The following is a 20,618-nucleotide window of genomic DNA, read 5'->3' on the forward strand; positions in this document are numbered from 1 at the left end:
GGGACCTAGGGATTATGGTGGATGAAAGGCTGGATATGAGTAAACAGTGTGCCCTTGTAGCCAAGAAAGCTAACGGCATACTGGGGTGCATTACAAGGAGCATTTCAAGCAGATCTAGAGAGATTGTTGTTCCCCTCTATTCAGTACTGGTGAGACCACATCTGGAGTGTTGCATCCAGTTTTGGGCCCCACGGTATAGAAAGGATGTGGATGCGCTGGAGCAGGTTCAGTGGAGGGCAAAGAAAATGATTAAGGGGCTGGAGCACATGACTTGTGAGGAGAGGCTGAGGGATTTGGGCTTGTTTAGTTTGCAGAAGAGAAGACTGAGTGGTGATTTAATAGCACTCTTCAACTTCCAGAAGGGGAGCTCTAAAGAAGATGGAGAGAGAGTCTTCTCAGTGGTAACAGATAGCAGAACAAGGAGCAACAGTCTGAAGTTACAGAAGGAGACAAGTAGGTTGGATATTAGGAAACACTACTTCACCAGGAGGGTGGTGAAGCATTGGACTGTGTTGCCTAGAGAGGTGGTGGAATCTCTATCCCTAGAGGTTTTTAAGTCTCAGCTTGACAAAGTTCTGGCTGGGATGACATAGTTGGGGTTGATCCTTCTGCAAGCAGGGGGCTGGACTCAGTGACCTCCTGAGGTCCCTTCCAGCCCTATGATTCTATGATAGTTTATACTCAAGCCATAGAGCACAATACTGCTCACCTCAGTAGCAATAACTAACTTTATTTGGCATTTATGTATTGATTAGCTTGACCCCTGCCTTATCTTTATAGACTTATTGTGGCAGGGACTCATTGTGCCTTCACTGATGTTCAGAAATTGTATAACAACATCACAGTGGTGCTGTTAGAACTAAGCAATAAAATAGCATTGGGAATAATTGACATTTTTTGCGACCAGACCCTGATTCTGTAAACCATCCCCCTTCAGGGCAGTGCTTAAAGTACATGCTCACGTCCTTTGACAATGGTGAGGCTACTGGTGTGCTGAAACCACTGCCTATCAGACTGACCAATATTGTCTCATTGCGCTCCACAGTTGCCCTGTCCTCATTCATCTGTAATCTCTTGACTTGTACTAGATTGGAAGCTCCGTGGAGTAGGACTGTTTTTTGTTTTGTTTTTTATGTGTTTGTACTCACATTGTAGCACAATGGGGTCTTAGTCCATGTCTGGAGCACCTAGGTACTATTATAACCACCAACAGGTGGACTTTGCCTCGGACCTCTGGAGCTTAGTGCAGGAGCCGCTACAATTTCAGCTAAAAGCCAGCAGCCTCTCAACTAAGGCTGTAGAGAACACTCATTCTTTGACTTTGTAATTGGTCTAAGTACCACTACATGGGACAGTGAACCACACCCAGTAGGTGGTGTGAATTACACGATGGTGGTGGTAATAATAATAATTAATAATAGAGGGAATGTAAGTACTTTCCTGAAACAGTTCCTCAGTTTGTATGAATATACAGCATTTCCTACTAAATCTTATGTGCACATTTCAGATGTTTAATTTGAAGTACTGCGGCAGATTTTTATGGAGAAGAGACATGACCCTCAAGCACCTCACCCCCATTTTGAATAGTTCCTCAGAGGACACAACAGAATTATTTTCCCTTTTCTAAACTGCAAATGCAGCAGCTACATTTCTGTTTGGCTCGGGGTGGCTGCATGGAGCCAGTGACCATTTTCAAAGTGTTTTCTGGGTGGAGTCTCTTACAAATATATGCTAACCAGGCTTTCAAACATTGGCTGTTAGGCTTGCTGAATTACTAGAGACGTGGGCTGCCAGAAGAGTTTAGCATCTTTCTCAGCCTTTAAGTAGATTAGTAACGTGGAATCTTTAAGCTTTGGAAGCATGCAAGGTTCTGCACACACCAGCTGTATTTTTCCTGAGGAGAGGTGATGCAGTGAAATAGAAGGGTGAAAGAATTTTGCTGCTCGCTCCCTCTTTGTGCTTCACCACTAATGGAAGACCAACATATTGCTCTAGCACATGGGAGACCTAGGAGCTGAAAGCTTCCTGAGCAAAGTTCCACTGAATTGGATGGGACTGCTTGCGTGAGTCAGGTGAGCAGGATTTATCCTTGACTATGGACAGGCAGGCTAGGTCTAAATTACAGCATTATTTCAAGATAACAGCTGTTATTTCAAAATAACTTTTCTAGGGTCTACATTACTCAGGTGTAAAATGAATTCAAAATACCTGGAATGTTATTTTGAAATCAGTAACCCTCATTGCTTGAGGAATAACACCTATTTCAAAATAGATATTTTGAAATAGATGCTATTGAGACACAGAATAGCGCTGTTTTGAAATAAACCAAAAAGGCGCCTAGTGGCACTATTTTGAAATAGCGCTATGTGTCCAGAAATTCTATTTCGAAATATATTTTGTGTGTAACTGTGTTATTTCAAAATAGGGATTGGTCTATGCAGGGACAGAAAGTCAGTCCCAGATAGGCAATTCTAGCCATGCCATTAGCATAGCTATAATCAACGTATTGGGATTCACTTCCTTCCCTCTGGAGACTGGGGCTTTTCAGGCTCGTGATGACGTCCCTTACTCTACGCGGTAGCATGGAGTATCAGGGTTAACAGCTGAGCCCAAAAAGATCAATTTTGCCACATCTTTGCAGACGTGGTGAAATCGAACTCCAAGAGATTGATCGCAGCATGTCAAACAGCGGGTAAGCGCAGGTTCAGCCTAAGACCTTTCGAAATAACTGTTTTGAAATATCTTATTTCAAAATACCTCTGTAGTGTAGCCATAGCTTGAGGGAGAAAATGCATCATGCTCAAGACAACCAGGTAAACCTCTTCCCACATCACAGTGGAAACCATTATGTCAGCGGCTGACTTTATACATGCTTATTGCTTGTGAGCACCCTTTCCATTGCCTTCAGGGAAAGGGGTATTTTATTTCCTGAGAAAAGCGCTACATCCTGCTGTAAACAGAGTTTGTCTAACTGTCTGGGAGGACAAAGTGTAACAAGTCCCAGAAAAATACCACTGTCAAAAATGGCTGGGGACGGCAGCCTTGCCATTGTGGACACAGCTTCAACTGCTGTGTGGTCGTAACATAAAAGGGCCAAGAGGGGGGATCTTGAAACAGAGGCAGCTACAAGGACAGACAAACTTTAAGCAGTTGAAAGAGAGGGTTAAAGAGCATTTCAGCTGTGAAACTAAGAGCAATTTTATTATTTGGTAATGTCACCATTGTTAACTATCAAGTCCACTACAGTTTGAACCTCCTTAGTCCAGCTCCCCCAGGAGCTGAACAGTGCTGAATGAGAGAATTTGCTGTCCCATCAGAGGTCAATATTACCTACTACCATTATCAACACTCCCACTGCTTACAGGACTCTTAGAAGATATTTGGGGGTAAATTACAGGTAAATAACAGCACAGAACACTGAGATCCAGGACTGGTAGCTGTAAACAAACTTTATGGGCAGTGGGAGACTTGACAACACTCAAAAGAAGTGGTCATCTGGCCAACTAAAATGATGCCGGACTATGGATGTTGCTGGACTAGAGTGCCAAGCTAGAGAGGTTCAACCTGTACTTCAAACTCAATGATGCTAGCCTCTGAAAGCAGTTCAGTGGCATTTTTGACACATTCCCCTTTCATTGCATGGAAACTGCATTCCTCAGGCATTTTCCTACTTAACCAATTTATATTTCCTTCTGATCATCGAATGAACCTTTGCAAAATCAATATGTGCATTAAGCAGGAGTAGTTAAAATAGTTGCCTTTTGAAAGACCTTTGAATAATATGAATTTTAAATTATCTTAACTGGATAGTACCCTAACAATTATATAAACTGAAACCACCAAATGCTAATTCATATTATGTGAGATGAAGATTGGCTTGTGAAAAGGGGTTCCATGGATGTCCAGTGCTTGCCTTTCTAACCTCCAGGTGATGTGGCTCATGCTTGGTAACTACCCTTGTAAATTAGTGCTCAACTTTCCAGTGGGGATGGATAGAGCAGTTTGAGCATTGGCCTGCTAAATCCAGGGTTGTGAGGTCAATCCTTACGGAGGTCATTTCGGGGTCTGGGACAAATAGATTAAAAAGAAATCTGTCAGGGAGGGTGCTTGTTCCTGCCAAGAGGGCAGGAGAGTGGAATCAATGACCTCCCAAGGTCCTTTCCAGTTCCATGAGAGGTGTATCTCCAGATATATAATGCTCTGCAATGCACAACATAAAGCTGTGTACAATAGAGATTATTACAGAAGCATTTTGAAAAACATCAGCCACACTAGGTCTTGAATTTAGCTGATGTAATACAGCAAATTTTATCTAGTGTCACTGATAGTTGCAAATTGATTTGTAGTTTCAGAGGATGGTGTTGCAAATGTAGTTCTTAGGGATGAAAATTACATTAAACTAATGTAGCTTGTGCTATGTACTGTGTAACCCATCTGCAGGCTCCACCCAAACAGTAAAAGGAACTGATTTAGCGACTTCTGTTTTCATGTATCCTATCCATTAAATAACCACTTTGTCAGAACCACAGGGGCAGCTTGGATTATTTTGACATCCTCTGTGGTGTTTAGTAGAGATTGGTTTTCTCTCTCTCTCTCTCTCCTCCTTGCCTCTTTCTTTTCTCTCTCTCTCTCTTTCACTCTCTTCTCCTGGTTAATCTGGATTAAACAAGTCTGATTATTCTTTATGCCATTGCAAATAAAGTCATTTTCAGAACAGATGTCGAAATCAGCCAGTGAAATAATCCTGGGGGCAGATGCAGCCTTCCATAAGCTGCCAGGCACATGGTGCAATCAAAGTGATGAAACAAAATGGAACAGGCTGTAGAAAAAGTAATTAAATTACAGTTCCATTGTAGAAGCACTTTTTTAAATTACTGAGATTCAGAGCCTATAATGCTGGTATTCTAGTTGAAAGAATACTTGCCATGGGTCATGAGCATTTTTTTAAACAGTTATTAATCATGCTTGACTGGAAAGACATGTGTAACCTACAACAAGCAGTGGCTGTAGTTTTGCCAAAGGAATCTTTTGTTCCCTGAAGAGAATTGTATCAAAGGCCAGTGTGTCCTATTATTACATGTGCAATTGCAGAGTGCAGAGTGCAGAATCTCAAAAGGGGCTTTTCAGATTTCAATACAGAGTACTAAAAAAGAGAAAAAGAAAACAAGCATTGTGTCTTTTTAAATACTGCATGACCTTTTTCCCTACCAAGTTAACTTATTCATGGACCAAAAAAAAAAAAAGCCCCTCCTGTGTAAAGATCATGTTAAGGTTTTGACAAAAATGGAAAATGGCCATGAGATCTAAAAAAAGTCCTCTAAATTAGGGATGGGAAAAAAACCTCATTAGCCCATCTAAATCCATTCTCCTGCCAATTAAAAATGTTCTGCGGGAATATATCAATGTTGCTATTTCCTTTAAAAATTAAAAGGAAGCATTTTGGATAAGGTCTGACCATCTTGAAATGTTTTGTTCTCATTTTGAAAGAATTGTTTATTTTCCATTATTTTATATCTTGTTATGAGACAAAATCAAAATAGAACATTTCAGTTTTGTCAGAACAAAAGCACTTGGATTGACCCCATATAAAAAATGTCCAAAGTGTTCCAAGTTGTATTCTGTGGGATATTTTGAAACTGGACATTCCATACCAATTCAGAAGAAAACACAGATTTCTTAATGAAGCAGAAATTCTGGTTCTTGACTAGCTCTTGTCCCATGTAGGGCCTGACCCAATTTCTTAAAGGTAGTGGCTTCTGTTGACGTCACTGGGCATTGGTTCTCACCCTGACAGTGCTGGATCCAGTCCATCCCCAAGTGAAAGGGCTTCTGCCACTTCCCTTTGCTGAATATTCTTCTATAGGAGATTTCAGTGTCAATGAGTTTCTTGTTTGATGCTTGCTTCCTGTAATTCCTACTTATTATCTGCCATATTAACCAACCCCATTGTACAACCCCAATTAATTCTTCTCCTTTCCTAGCATTTGTCTTTCAGTATTTGTATAGTCTATCATGTTGCTTAACCAAGTTAATCATACTTGGCTTTATAATTTTTCACATACATCAGTGTCCTCTGATTATATTTTAATGCTGTCCTGTGAACTCAGCCCTGTATTTCAATCTGCCTGCTAACGAGGCACCGAAACCTAAACATATAATATTTCAGGAATATGTGCATCAGTACCTGCTAGAGAAGACCTATTATTGATGTGCCATCTCAAGCCTTAATTTACTGTCCATTTACCCATCCCTAGGTCTCCTGGGTCCTGAGTGCTTTCCAGGTCTCTCTGTCCACTGGTACAAAGAATTTTCCCCTCACTAACTTACATTTTTTCAGGATGGTGCTTACTCATGATTTCTGACCATATTTCTCATCTCTGTCTCCTTTTCTATTATTGCCTGCCCTGTCCTCGTGTTTGCAAAGTCTTCCAATGTAGTGTAATCAGCAGATTTTACTAATGTGCTGCTAATACACTTTTCCAGATCCCTGGTGAATTTGTGGACTAAGACCAGAGTAATGCTGGCCTCTGTAGTAATCACTAGACATTGCCGCACTGCAACATATCATACATTGGTGACCCCCTCTTCACAGTCATTCAAAAGAGCCACAGGGCCCTGCTGCAGTTAACCTCAAGAAGGGATCATAGATTTTGAAGCTCTCATAGGCTGACATAGCAGGCTCCTGCAGCTGTACTTCCCACCCACTATCCCTGTCTTTCCCTGTTTTGGTATAAAAATTATAGCACCAAAGTATGTTTCAGATTTCCCATATGTAGGCAGTGGCATTACACAGGGGCAGCAGAGGTCACAGTTAGGCCTGTAGAATTTAAAGGGATTGAGTTTTTCATCAGGTGAAGGAAAGTCATTCTGATGTATATTAATCTTTTAGTGCCATGCTTCTATATTTTTACAGCAAAGCCTTTAAAACAAAGGATTTATAATGGATATGCAGAAGAAACCAGATATCATTTTTGCAGCACTAAAGTAAGGGTTGTTATACATTGTAAGTTGAATGCAGCAGAGAATCTGTCTCAGTTATTTCAGAAATAGATCATACTGGAGTAACGTCACTATCTGATGCCACATATTCTGTTATGTGACTTGTGATATTATAAACTAGGCAAAACCGGGTGCTATAGAGATAATAGGATGGTTTGGGGACCAAATACTTCACTGGGTCTTTCAGATAGGAAACATGAACAGAATTTGGCACCATGTGGTATTTCACTCAACAGCTGTGTAAAAGCAATCAACTGTTTTCGTTTAAGAACTCTTTCTTGGGTATCCTGGCTACACATAATTAGCAAATGGGCAACTTTACATTTAGCAATTGGTTCTCAGCAATAAAACACAATAAATAGTTTCATTTTAGGGCTTACACTTTGAAATCATTCATAAATATCATATCTCATTTTTCATTGCTTTTGAGCACTTCATCAATTAGGTGACAAACTAGCTTTTGAGTTTTAAAGGTTCTGCTTGTTTAAAATCAGTCTGGAGATATTGATTAGAGTGAGTGGCTAAAATCTTGGCAAGCATTTGGATCTTTACTTTGACTATTGACTGTCCATGAAAGAGTCATTCATCATGCTTTTTTTTTTTTTCCAAAAAAAAAAAGTCTGAAAAAATAGTCTGGTCTCAAACAAAGCTCTGAGAAAAAGTTCACTGTATACTCCTGTAGCTGACTAATATTCTTACAAGTCCAAAAATTTCACTTGTTACAAGAGAGCTGGTAAATGAGAACTGAAATATTAATCCTGTAATCATTACTTTAAAGCAGCTGTTAGGATGATCTGAAATGGCAGTGGCACAATGTGGGTATTTTTCATTCCTGCAAGTGATAAAGTCTTTACAGGAAACAGCCATAATTGCAGCTGGTGCAGTTACATCTACACTAGAGAGTTTTGTCAACAAAACCGGGGTTTTTCCGACAAAACTCACAGGGCTTGTCTATACTAGCTCCCTACTTCGAAGGGAGCATGGTAAGTAAGGTGTCGGGAGACTGCATATGCAGCACTTCATTAAGCTAATTCTCCCCCATGGCAGCTTCGAAGTGCTGGCTCACGTGTAGCCATGGCTAACCTGCTGGTACATCAAAGTGCCTGGGCAACTTCGAAGTCCCTTTCTCCTCCTTCAAAGTTGCCCAGGCACTTCAAAGTACTGGCAGGTTAGCCATGGCTACACACGAGCCGGCACTTCAAAGTTTAACACTCTGAAGTTGCCACGGGAGAATTAGCTTAATGAAGTGCTACACTTCATTAATAATCTCCCAACACTTTACTTACCATGCCCCCTTCGAAGTAGGGAGCTAGTGTAGACATGGCCACAGAGTCTGTCAGCAAAAGCTGGCACTTCCGCAGACAACATTGTGCCTCTCTGCGATGAGGAATAGCATCTTCATCAAGAGTTTCTGTCAACAAAAAAGCCATATAGATGCTCTGGGGGAACCTCTGTGAATAGACAGGGCTTCCAGTTCACCAGGCAGCCTTGTTTGCTGAGCTTCTGGTTGGCCTTTCTGTTGAGAGAGTGGCTGGGCAGTATGGCTGCTCTCTGTTGGCAGAGTGGCTTGCTCTTTCAATCCACTTGTGAGTGTGGATGTGTTCTGTCAACAGAAGTTTTGCTAGATGATCTCTTCCAACACTATCTTCTGTCAACAGATTGCTGTAATGTAGACGTAGCCTTAGAGAGTTCTCCGTATATCCTTGCTTTAAGCAAGCATGATCCGAATGCCTCAGAAAGAAGGCCTTTCACAGACTGGCCTCATCTCCCTTGTGGTAGTTTCTTGCCTTCCTTCCTGGATTGGTTGTTACATGAATTTCTAATCTCTCTACATGAGTCTGCTGGAGTTTCCTTTTCAGTATACAAAACAAAAACCCTATAAAACATTTAAGCTGTTTATCCTGTTAGTTTGGGCAGAAGAGAGAGTCAAAAAGAGGTTTTGAGGTTTAGATAGTTGGGATGTGCTCCAATTCTGCACCAATGGGGCCATATAAAGCAAGTGGCTGGGTGGCTAGATTGCGGTGATATATAGAACAACTGTCTCCCCCCCACAAGCCAGTGTCACATCTCTACGCGCTCATAAAGCCCAGTTTTATCTATATTTATAGTGTCACCCACAGTAAATGTTATTTTTACTGAACAATAATGATAAAGTGTAATAAGTTTCATGCTCTGTCTCTTTCAAACTGAAAGAGCCACAATAATAAAAAAATATACCTCCTGGGCTCATTTTACTCAGCTGTTAATATGCTTTAGTGGGTCACTGGAGACTCTATACCTGAGGCAGTTATTAATGGCCTAATAATGCAAACACCATTCTGTCTTCAAATATGTGTATCGGTATGCTAACGTTTTGGTATATTTACTGCTCGGTAATGACATCATCTATTTGGAATCATTCTCTCCTCATGCCTCCCCCACCCCCCCTTCCCAGTACCTAGCTCCATCGTCCTTGCACTGGGCCCTCACTCAAACATCTCTTCTACTTTCACAAGCACAGTTGTCAGAACTAGAGTTGGCTGGATTGGTATTTTTTCCTGCTGAAAATAGGGGGCGGTAGGGTGAAGGTGAGGGAGTTTGTCGATATTTTCAGTAGAAATTTTTGATTTTTCTTCTAAAACCCTCCAAAAGTTTTCAGGCTTTCTATTTTCTGACAAAACAAAAAAAAAAAACCTAAGAGGTTCTGGTTTGCCCACCCCTTTAGGCAATTTGTTATACTGCAGGGGTCAGCAAACTTTTTATGCCAGGCCCCACTTTTCATCCCTGCAGTTAGCAGCTCCCCCTCCACCCACAACCACGACCACCATCTATTGTAATCCAAACTGGCAGAAATTTAGCTTGTGATCCTATGAAAAAAGAACCTTTTGGCATGTGTAAGAAAATAAGTCTGCAGAATGTAAAAATTTGATTAATCAGTATAGAAGTGTGAATACACACACACAAAAACAGTAACATATTTCAACATTTTTAATGAGATGGATGAGCTTGAGACCCAGCAGCCAATCATGCTGCACTACCTGCTTACAAAATTTCATACCTCCCTCGAGGGACCCACCTCCCCTCTTTGCCCACCTTCTTGTACTGAACTCTCTTCTTCTTTTCTCTAGGCTGAGAAGCACCATGATAATGAGATGAACAGTATAAATAAATAAAATGATCTAAATGAGGGGCTGCTGGAGTATCAACACCATGATGAGATTTTCTTCTATACTCTTGTTGGTTAGTCGCAAATCCAATTTAGCTAGCAGTATGGTACATGTCAGTAAAAAAAAATTAGCATAGGCTGGTTCCATACTAAGTTAACTGATCCAGTAATCAGGAGAACATAGAGGACTCATTTATTCTACACGGTTAGGTCTCACAGAACTTGTTGTAGGGATGAGGTGCTGTTATTAATCTGAAAATAATATCCTTCTCTGAGCATCACTTTAAGGCTTCCTTTTTCTTTAAAACAGACATAAGATAGACAAAAGTCACTGGACAGTCTCTGAGGAAGCTTTAAGCCTTCTTTATTTGAGGGTCGAGTGTTTGGTAACATGTATCCCTTCCCCCACCCTGCCATTTTAATTTGTAATGACAAATGTCCTTGCATTAATAAATTCATAATAGATGCTTGTTTATTCCTTCAAGGCCAGTCCTTGCTGCTTTCATTAGCATTTTCAGGATATTTATGACTTTGTGGATGACTGAAAATCTGCAATTTGTCATCAGGAATTAAGAAATGTTCTTCTTGTACTCAGGACTGAAGCTGAGCTTTGGCCTTCGAGGGATGGAGCCACCTCTGGGCTTCTTAGACAAAAACAAAGCCAGACACTGCCCAGATTTACTGCAGCAAGTGGCTCTTCATTGCTCAGATGTCTTTGCTAATGTGTCATCTGCTATGGCTGGTAGGGATCAGTGTTTAGGATGGTAACAAAGAGGAAGCCATGCTAGTCTATACACTATCAAAACAAAAAGCAGTCAAGTAGCTTAAAGACTAGCAAAATGGTTTATTAGGTGAGCTTTCGTGGGACGGACCCACTTCTTCAGTCTGGCTATGGTCTAAAGAAGTGGGTCTGTCCCACGAAAGCTCACCTAATAAACCATTTTGCTAGTCTTTAAAGTGCTACTTGACTGTTTTTTGTTTTATTTAGGATGGAGCTAACTGTAGGGAACATAAAATCCTCTGGTCTGCGGTAGCCAAAAGGAGTAAGATGGAGACAGTGAGGAGAAGGAAGATGAATGCAAGTGTTTCCATTTCCCAGATCAAACCAAATGATAGAATTTAGAAGTAAAATTGGAATTTTTCACACATGCACATGCACATACAAATGTGCCCATTCAAAGAAATGTTATATTTCAATTTGTTGCTGCAGTTCTGCTGCACACATTTGCTTTCAACTTCAGAGCATGTGAAGCCAGCAGAATCTAAAAGACTCAGAAGGGAAATTTACCACCTCCAAATGAAGTATGAAATACCCAGGAACTTAAAAAAAAAAATTTAAAAATCAAAGGAGCTTTTTGCAAGCTGAGCCATGCTAGGGAAAATCAAAGGGGTGACATGAACTGGTTTGCACAGCATGATATTTTCAGCCTTGCAAAATTTCGGCCATTCGAGTGACATATCTTTTGTTTTTGCAGGTTGACTAATTGACAAAAAAAGAAACTGCTTTCAAGCATTGAAGATACCAGGCCAGGATGAATGCGAAGGACACAAAAGTGACTGAAGGAGGCCTCAATGTCACACTTACCATACGCCTTCTCATGCATGGCAAGGTGATGCACTTAACACTGCAACAGCGGTTATCTTTTCTTATTTAGCTAGATATCTGTGGTTGCATTAAAATCTGACTGTTACACTTACAAAGGACTTGCTTCTATACCAATTTAAGAGTAAAACTCCTGTTGACTCAAGACCTGTCCCTGATTTAGCAACATGACACCACTGGGTGTTGAACTGAAGTATGTATTGAATTCCAGTCCTGCTCAGCACTGCTCTTATATACAAATACAACTTAGATGGGGCTACTGTAAGGTTGGTGAAAAACTGGCTGGATAACCATACTCAGAGAGTAGTTATTGATGGTTCTCAATCCTGCTGGAAAGGTATAACAAGTGGGGTTCTGCAGGGGTCTGTTTTGGGACCAGTTCTGTTCAATATCTTCATCAACGATTTAGATATTGGCATAAATAGTACGCTTATTAAGTTTGCACATGATACCAGGCTGGGAGGGGTTGCAACTGCTTTTGTGGATAGGGTCAGAATTCAAAATGATCTGGACAAATTGGAGAAATGGTCTGAGGTCAAGAGGATAAAGTTTAATAAAGATAAATACAAAGTGCTCCACTTAGGAAGGAACACTTTCACACATACAGAATGGAAAGCGGCTGTCTAGGAAGGAGTATGGCAGAAAGGGATCTAGGGGTTATAGTGAACCACAAGCTAAACATGAGTCAACAGTGTGATGCTGTTGCAAAAAAACCAAACATGATTGTCATCATCTTCATGAATAACTGGGACTCAGCGCCTGTTGGTGTCTGATACCTCTTTCACTATTTCCTTCAAACACAATTCTGGGATGTATTAACAGGTGTGGCATGAGCAAGACACGAGAAGTCATTCTTCCGCTCTACTCTGTACTGGTTAGGCCTCAGTTGGAGTATTGTATCCAGTTCTAAGCACCGCATTTCAAGAAGGATGTGGAGAAATTGGAAAGGATCCAGAAAAGAGCAATAAGAATGATCAAACGTCTAGAGAACATGACCTGTGAAGGAAGCATGAAAGAATTAGGCTTGTTTAGTTTGGAAAAGAGAAGACTAAGGGGGGACATGATAGCGGTTTTTAGGTATCTAAAAGGGTGTCATAAGGAGAGGAAGAAAACTTGTTCTTCTTGGTCTCTGAGGGTAGAACAAGAAACAATGGGCTTAAACTGCAGGAAGGGAGGTTTAGGTCAGACATTAGGAAAAAGTTCCTAACTGTCAGGGTGGTCAAACACAAATTGCCTAGGGAGTTTGCAGAATTTCCATCTCTGGAGATATTTAAGAACAAGTTAGATAAATGTCTATCAAGGGTGGTCTAGACAGTACTTAGTCCTGCCATGAGGGCAGGGAGCTGGACTCAATGACCTTTTGAGGTCCCTTCCAGTCCCAGTATTCTATGCTTCTGTGACTGTATGGTTAAATGTATAGATCATGGCCTTTGACAGGTCAGTTCAGGCCCAAAGTGCCAATATCAGTGTTGCTACAACTTCACGTTTCTGTGGTGCAGGAACAGAGAGCAATTATATAACACACTGCAGTTCCCAAAACTTGAACACAGATTTGCTGCTATAAGTTTAGGTTGTTTCACAGCTTCTTACATCAAAACAGCAGGTGCTTCTCACCCACTACCAGAAACTGATAGGGAAATTCAACACCCATAAAAAAAAAAACCCCTAACACAAATACCAGACTCTTTTACACTCCCATATATATTGGATTTGTGTATGTATTCTCCTATATTTATAGATAATTCATACAAACAAAGAATATTAAGGTTGCAAAAGCAAGTGATCAAAAGGTAGAAGATGGCAGAATTAAGGTTGCCCATACAACCTTAACCCAGCCCCTTTGTGCACGGGCATTATGATACAGTCTTTAGTTACATGACCGCATCCTATATTTCCCAGAAGACCACTGCCTCTTTCAGTACAAAGGATAGACCTACTCTGGGGATAAATCGGGGTTGCACATTGAAGGAGGCTGTTGTCTTTAGGACTGCTGGCTCCTATGTTGAGGAAATTGGAAGGCATGTAGGAATTTAGGTGGGGGATTGCAAGAAGGAGACAGATGGTCTCACGGTGAGGCGGTTGACTGCTGTCCTGGAAAACTGGATTCCACTCTTGCCCCTACCATTGAGTTGCTATGTCATCCTGGACAAGTAACTTAGGCCAATGTTTTCACAGGTGCTCACTGGACATTTTCTGGAGGCTTGACTGGGACCTAATTTACAGAAGTGCAGGACACTCACAGCTGTGACTGATGTCAATGAGAGCCATGATTTAAATATGTAAATACTATATAATGCTTGTCATGTCAGATTTTTTTTGAAAAATCAGTCCCTAAGCACCTCAAATTAGGCACCCAAAGTAAATGGATACTTTTGGCCATAATCTCTGTGCTTCAGAGGATAATCATATCTCCTCTCAGTGGATGGTTGGGGAAAAAATTAATTTGTATCTGTGAAGCATGCAGATCCCATAGAGATGAGCACTATAGAAAAGGCCAGTAGGAAAGTAATAATTACGTCTTCAGAGCAGGGTTTGAATAGTATGCAGTGAATAAAGCCCAGGGCCTCACATTAAAAAAACAAGCAAAAGACAAGAAGAATAATTTGCACAGGAGGTTATGGACTCTCCATCACTGGACATTTTTAAGAGGAGGATAGACAATCACCTGTCAAGGATGGCCTGGATAATACTTCGTCCTGCCTTGAGTACAGAGGACTGGACTAGATGACCTTTCAAGGTCCCTTCCAGTTCTACAATTCTGTGAAAACACTGAGTGACTGTGGTCCGCTCTGTGTCCTACAGGATGCAGAGATCCTGTGGAAAAATAACATTCAGTTATGTAATTGAAGACTGTATCATGATGCATATATACATGGTGGTCAAAAATGTTACATGGACATTCTTAGTTCTGGCATTTCCAAACTTCTAAGGGCTTAAATTTGCAGCCTGAGTAGTTTTATTTTTCATTAATTCATGTGTGTTATTGCTTAGGATTTTTAAAATAAGAAAACCAAAGAAAAAAAGTTATGTCATGATATATTGCCACCCACAAGGATCGTCAGCAGGGCTGGAACCTTTAGATCTCTGACCCAGACCCCAACAACATATGCTATTGGTGTAACGGGCAGCAATAGTAGAATGTCATTCTCTTTTTAGACCAGCACAAGAAGGGGATGAGACAAATTGCCAGAGGGTTTCACAGATCTTTGCTAATAGCAGCAGAATGGTGAGACTCAGAAATCTTGATTACCATCCCATGCTCTGGGCGGGGAAGGGGTTCTCTAGTGGGCACAGGTTTTTCTGCTGACTCTCCTCAGATTCACTCCCTTTCCTCCTGCCCCCATTTCTGCCTGCCCCTCACACTGGTTCCTGTACCCAGTCTCTTTGTCAGCTAGTCCATCAGTTTCTCATCCCCTGCCCTCTAGTTGGAGTCTGACCAAACTCCTTAACCCAATCTGCTTCTTTCCTCTCCTTCATGGTAAAGTCACATTCCAATCAGACAGCTTTTCTTGCATGTCGGTTGTCAGCACAGGTCTTTGAGAGTTCACAAGAGACAGGGTCCCTGCTCTCAGGCCCAGAGTCTGGCCCAATTGTGGCCTGAAGCAGCCATTACAGAGAAAGTTCAGATTCAGCCAGGAAGCCCTGGCCTGGAGGGAGAATGCTCCATTTCTCTGTGGGAAAGATACAATACACAGTCTGGAGCTGTGACATGCTTGGAGCATCCTCAGTGAGGACAGTGTCATCAGAAAACTTAGCTGCTAAAAACAAAGTCTACTGAGTGTGCGCTAATTGATCTTTCAGTGAGACTTATAACTTGACCAAATTTGGGCAAACTTTTCAAAGAGGCAGCAAAAAGCATATCCCTGACACAAATGCTACCACTTGCCAAGTTTCACATCCCTTCTCCAAAGTAAGGGAATGCAGAAAGGTCACCAGTTTTTTTAGTCATTAACAAAACTGCGTATTTTTCCCTATCCTTTTTCCTTAGAAATGAATAAACGATTTTGGCTGAAAGTAGTCAGATAGTTTCAGCTAACAGCAGACACATGGCACATAAAACTTCAGCCCAAATGGTTTAAGTTTGGCAAAGTTATAGGTTACTGAAAATATTTCTTATAATGGGAATTATTAGGGAAAAGTATGGTGCCTATTGGTATGTGTAAAAACTTAAAATGTGGTATTAGGATTTTATCCAGTAAGGTGCACTGGCCCTGATCCAGCATAGTACTTATAGCACATTTATCTTTACGCCTGTGACTAGTCCCATTGGCTCCAATTAAACTACTTTTGGTGAATGTGAATTTCTGGATGACACCAGAAAGCAAAGTTGTTGTCAGAATCCAGCCCTTTATGTAACTCAAAAAGAATCAGTCATTTTCAGGGCATTTTAGTTAAATGTTTTTTTTTAAAACAATATAAAGCAAGAAGAAAGGTAATTAAAAGAAGTTAATTTTCTGTGCCGAACATGGTGAATTGGGTGCACAACTGCAGTTAACAGTAATGGTTGTTATGTGTCTAATTTTCAATTAACAAATAGCCCTGAGGGTTTAAGTGAAAGCCATAAAAGGAAGGAAATTCAAAGTTAAAGTGGAAATATACCGTACATCCTCTGTTAATAAGGCACAATGGGTATATCCTTAACTACAGTATGCTCCAATAAAGTGCCCTATTGTGCCTAAGTATTGCAAAGAATGTACTACATTAGAATTAATTTGAATAATAAATTTATTATTTACATTAGAATTCATTATAATGTATCTATATTAAACTAAGCCCTCACATTTACTTTGATCAGGCAAGTCACTCAACTTACTAGATACTTGCAGTAAGTAATTTTCTCCCTACCCTTTGCCCCGCCAGCTGATTTGTCCTTTTTGTTTTGTTTTGTTTTCTCTCTCTCTATTATATATTTGTCATGCCAGATCATTTTCAGCACGAATTCCAGATCTGAAGAAGTGGGTCTGTCCCACGAAAGTTCGTCACCCAATAAATTATTTTGTTAGTCTTTAAAGTGCTACATCACTGCTGTTTTGTTTTGTAAATTTACTTTGATGTCATCTTTGTGGTTTAAAAATGCTAATATCAACATCAGAGTTGACATGAACTAACTGCCAGGTGCTATTCTGAGAGCTGTGAGGGGCTTGGAACTGGAGCAAAAAATATGCTTCCACCCTGTTTCTCAGGATTTGCTGCAGTAATGGCATCACTTCAAATTGCTGTACTCTAATTAGCATTCCCAGACAAAACACTTCATGGGGCCAACAGTTAGGTTACAAATAAGGGTCCACAATGTACAGGGAAAAAGCAGAGAATTAAAGGACATGGTTAAAAATTGTAGAATTTTTTGGTTTTCCAATCTTAGTAGATAAATATTTTTTAAAGTTGAAAGATATGGAAATCCAACCTTAGCGCTGACTCTGTAATTGTGTTACCTTCTGAATTCCTGCTTTAGGAAGTTAATAGCTTCTGACAGCTACACTGCTTTGTATAAATAGATGTCTTAAACTACACTTGTCCACATGTAACTGTGCCACTAAAGCCCTTAGTGAAGATGCTGTCTGTACTGACAGGAGACCTTCTCCAGTCAGCATAAGTATACCTGCTCCCCAAGAGGCAGTCGTTATGTTGACAGGAGAAGCCCCCGCCCAACCCCACCTCACCTCATCAACGTAGTGCTGTTTACATACCCCAAGCAATGTAGTTATACTAATATGTTTGTAGTGTAGACCCAGGCTACGTATACTTACTTCAGCCATCCTGGTGGCTTTGGATACTTAAAACAGGTACAGTACAGTAGCGTTCATTTTCACCTTAAGGGGAGGATGGACTTTTTTAACCAGGTCCCCTGTATGTTACATGTCATGATATATATTGATGAACTCCAAAGGAAAGCTGTCCACAGACCCCAGGAGGCTAACTATTTTGAAGCACAGCAGGTTACTGCTGTAAAAACAAATTCCATTAACTAGGATGAGGGAGCTGGTTAGACCTTCACTGTGTATTTACGATGTGTAAGAGATGGGGGAGGCCTGATTTTCATCTCATCACTAGGTTAAATCAGAAGAATCTCCCATGAAGTTAGTGGAGTCACAGAAGTGTGTGAAAGCCCTCTAAGCAAAGTCAGGATCAGAGCCAAAATGGGTCTTCTGCTGCCTTTTCAAAGGATTGTGAATGGGAGGACAGTCTCTGGTTTTTCATGAAGAGGTGGTACCGCCCACATATTAAGAGTGGTACAATGAAGAAGCATACAAAACTCATATTGCCAGTGAGAAAGGTGTCCAGTGTGGAGGAATGTGGCTCATGTTCCATGAAGTTTAGCAGAGATGGGGCAGATAAAATGAGGACTGGATGAAGGTTGTTAAGGATACCCTCATGCTCTATTTCCTTATTTCAAATCTTTGAATTGTATATAGTTTTAAACATTTGTTCTGTAAAACTATAATATTCTTTCAGTTTCTTTCTCAATTCAGAAACTGACATGTTCACAATCATAATTTTATCTTACCTACATTTGTGTATGGGAATTTCCTTAGTCCTCTGAAAAAACATTGTTTCTATTTTTGTGAAGTATCGATGTGGTGTGAGCCTCTGCTGGAGACCATCCCAGGCTCACAAGCTGGGCCAGAATCCCCAGCCAGTTTATAAAATATCTCAACATCATAAGCTATGCCAGTCATTAACTAATCAACATCTTGGGACTCTGCCATATTAGGATGCCCAGTGGAAAGGTCAGAGACATAGTACATGCTCCCTGCCATACCTTCTTCCTGACATTCACATCCACGCAGCCTTCCCCTGCCAAATAGGTCTTCCTGGACTCTTCCAGAAACCTAGATGCCACTCTGGGCATCCCTGAAAAACTTGGCTGTCCCCAGGTTCCACCTCCTGATCTCTCTCCTCAGCCACTGAGCTTGCTCTATTTTGTCCCTGCCACACACTCTCACAAGCTCAGCATCCTTCTGGTCACCCACACAACCCAACATTCCTTAAATGCTATACTCAGGCACTCCTGAAAACCCAGCTGCTGCACAGACTCATTGGACTGGGAGGGCACCTCAAGAAGTCATCTAATTTAGTCCCCCGTGCTCATGTTAGGACCAAGTATTATCTAGACCAGGGGTCTGCAACCAAAATAGCAAGAAGAGGCATTTTTTCCAATTTGGTTACAAAATTGATACTGTCCTTCAAGAGCAGCAATGCGTGTGAATACGAGACAGTCCTTAGTAAGTAACATCAAACCGTACTTTTTGTAACCCCTATTTTAAGAACAGGGCACATAATGATTTGTACCAGTTAGAAAGTTTGTTACTTTCATCCCTGGGTTGGAGAGCAAATGAGGACAAGGAAAATGCTGCACCTGGGGACAGGCTCTTGAACAGGAAGGAGCAATGTTTGTTCACATCAACTCCCCACCAGTGTTCTTCAATCTTTAAGTACCCCCAGCCCCCCCTTAACTCAATCCCCCCATCTTTCTATGGAGCCAGACATCCCCAGCTCCTCCCCTACCCTCACTTTAACGTAATCCCCCCCCTCATTAAAGAGCCACATGAGGCTCCAGGGTCGCAGGTTGCCAACCCCTGATCTTGACCATCCCTAACAGCTGATTGTCTAACCTGCTCTTAAAAATCCCCAGTTATGGAGATTCTAGAACCTCTACAACCACCCTAGGCAACTTATTCCAGTGCTTACGCACCCTGACAGGAATCATTTTTCTCCCCTAATGTCCAGCCTAAAGTGCTCTTGCTGCAATTCAGGCCCTTTATTTCTTGTTCTATCCTCACAGGCCAAGGAGAACAATTTTTCTCTTTCCTCCTTGTAACAACCTTTTAGGTATTTGAAAGTGTTATCACGTCCCCTCATGGGTCTTCTGTTCTGCAAAATGAACAAACTCATTTTTTCAATTTTTCCTCAGCAGTTATATATTCAAGACCTTTAGTAATTTTTATTACTGTACTCTGAACTTTCTCCAATTTGTCTACATCTTTCCTGAAATGTGGCTCCCTACACTGCAGGCATCAGAACTGCCACTCCCATTGGCCCTGGTTCCCAGCCAATGGGAATGTGGAGTTGGTGCTTAGGGTTGGAGCAGGATGTGGAACTTCCTGTCCTTGGAGACAGACCAGCTGGCTGCTTCCAGTGCACAGCATGGAGATAGAACAGGAAGGGACTAGTCTGCATTAGTCCCATAGCACCGCTGCTCAGATTTTTAACAGCCTGGTCAGTGGTGAAGATGAGAGCCACCAGGATCAAGATCAGGATCCATTTTCAGCCATGTGTTCTAGTCAAAAACTGCCTGGCAGTCCTAAGGCAGTCATTTTCCATTTTGTATGTGTACAGCTGATTGTTCCTTGCTAAATGGAGTGCCTTGTGTTTGTCCATAGTGGATTTCATCCTCAGTACTTCAGACAATTTCTCTAAATCATTTTGAATTTCAACCCTATCTTCCAAAGCACTTGTAACCCTGCCCAGCTTGGCCTCATCTGCAGATTTTTGTAAGTGTATACTCTATGCCATTATTTACATCACTGATGAAGACATCTGACAGGCCTGGACCCAGAATTGATCATTGCAAGGCCCCACCTGATATGCCCTTCCAGCCTGAGTGTGAAACACTGATAACTTCGCTATGTGAATGGTTTTCCAACCACTTACACACACACCTCATAGTAGCTCCAAGTTGTACTTCCCCAGTTTGTTTATAAGAAGGTCACATAACAGTTTCAGAAGCCTTTCTAAAGTCAAGCTATACCATATCCACCACTTCCACCTTCTTACCCTTTCAAAGAAAGCATTAGATTGGACTGACATGGTTTGGGCTTTACAAATCCACACTGACTGTTACATATTACCTTATTATCTTCTAGATGTTTG

The 20,618-nt window shown here is 41.2% G+C and overlaps 1 protein-coding gene across 10 annotated transcripts in view; it reads left to right on the forward strand.

Moving 5' to 3' along the window:
- Positions 1-20,618, forward strand: part of LOC142009638 (poly(rC)-binding protein 3-like) — a 221,403-nt gene that overhangs the window by 115,904 nt on the left and 84,881 nt on the right. For all 10 annotated transcript variants that reach the window (XM_074987975.1, XM_074987973.1, XM_074987976.1 and 7 more), the window contains exon 2: positions 11,620-11,754. In XM_074987975.1, the coding sequence (XP_074844076.1) occupies positions 11,677-11,754 (78 nt within the window). In that variant the 5' untranslated portion in view covers positions 11,620-11,676. The remainder of the gene's footprint in view (positions 1-11,619; positions 11,755-20,618) is intronic.

The sequence above is a fragment of the Carettochelys insculpta genome, chromosome 2 (assembly GCF_033958435.1).
Source record: "Carettochelys insculpta isolate YL-2023 chromosome 2, ASM3395843v1, whole genome shotgun sequence".
NCBI lineage: Eukaryota > Metazoa > Chordata > Testudines > Carettochelyidae > Carettochelys > Carettochelys insculpta.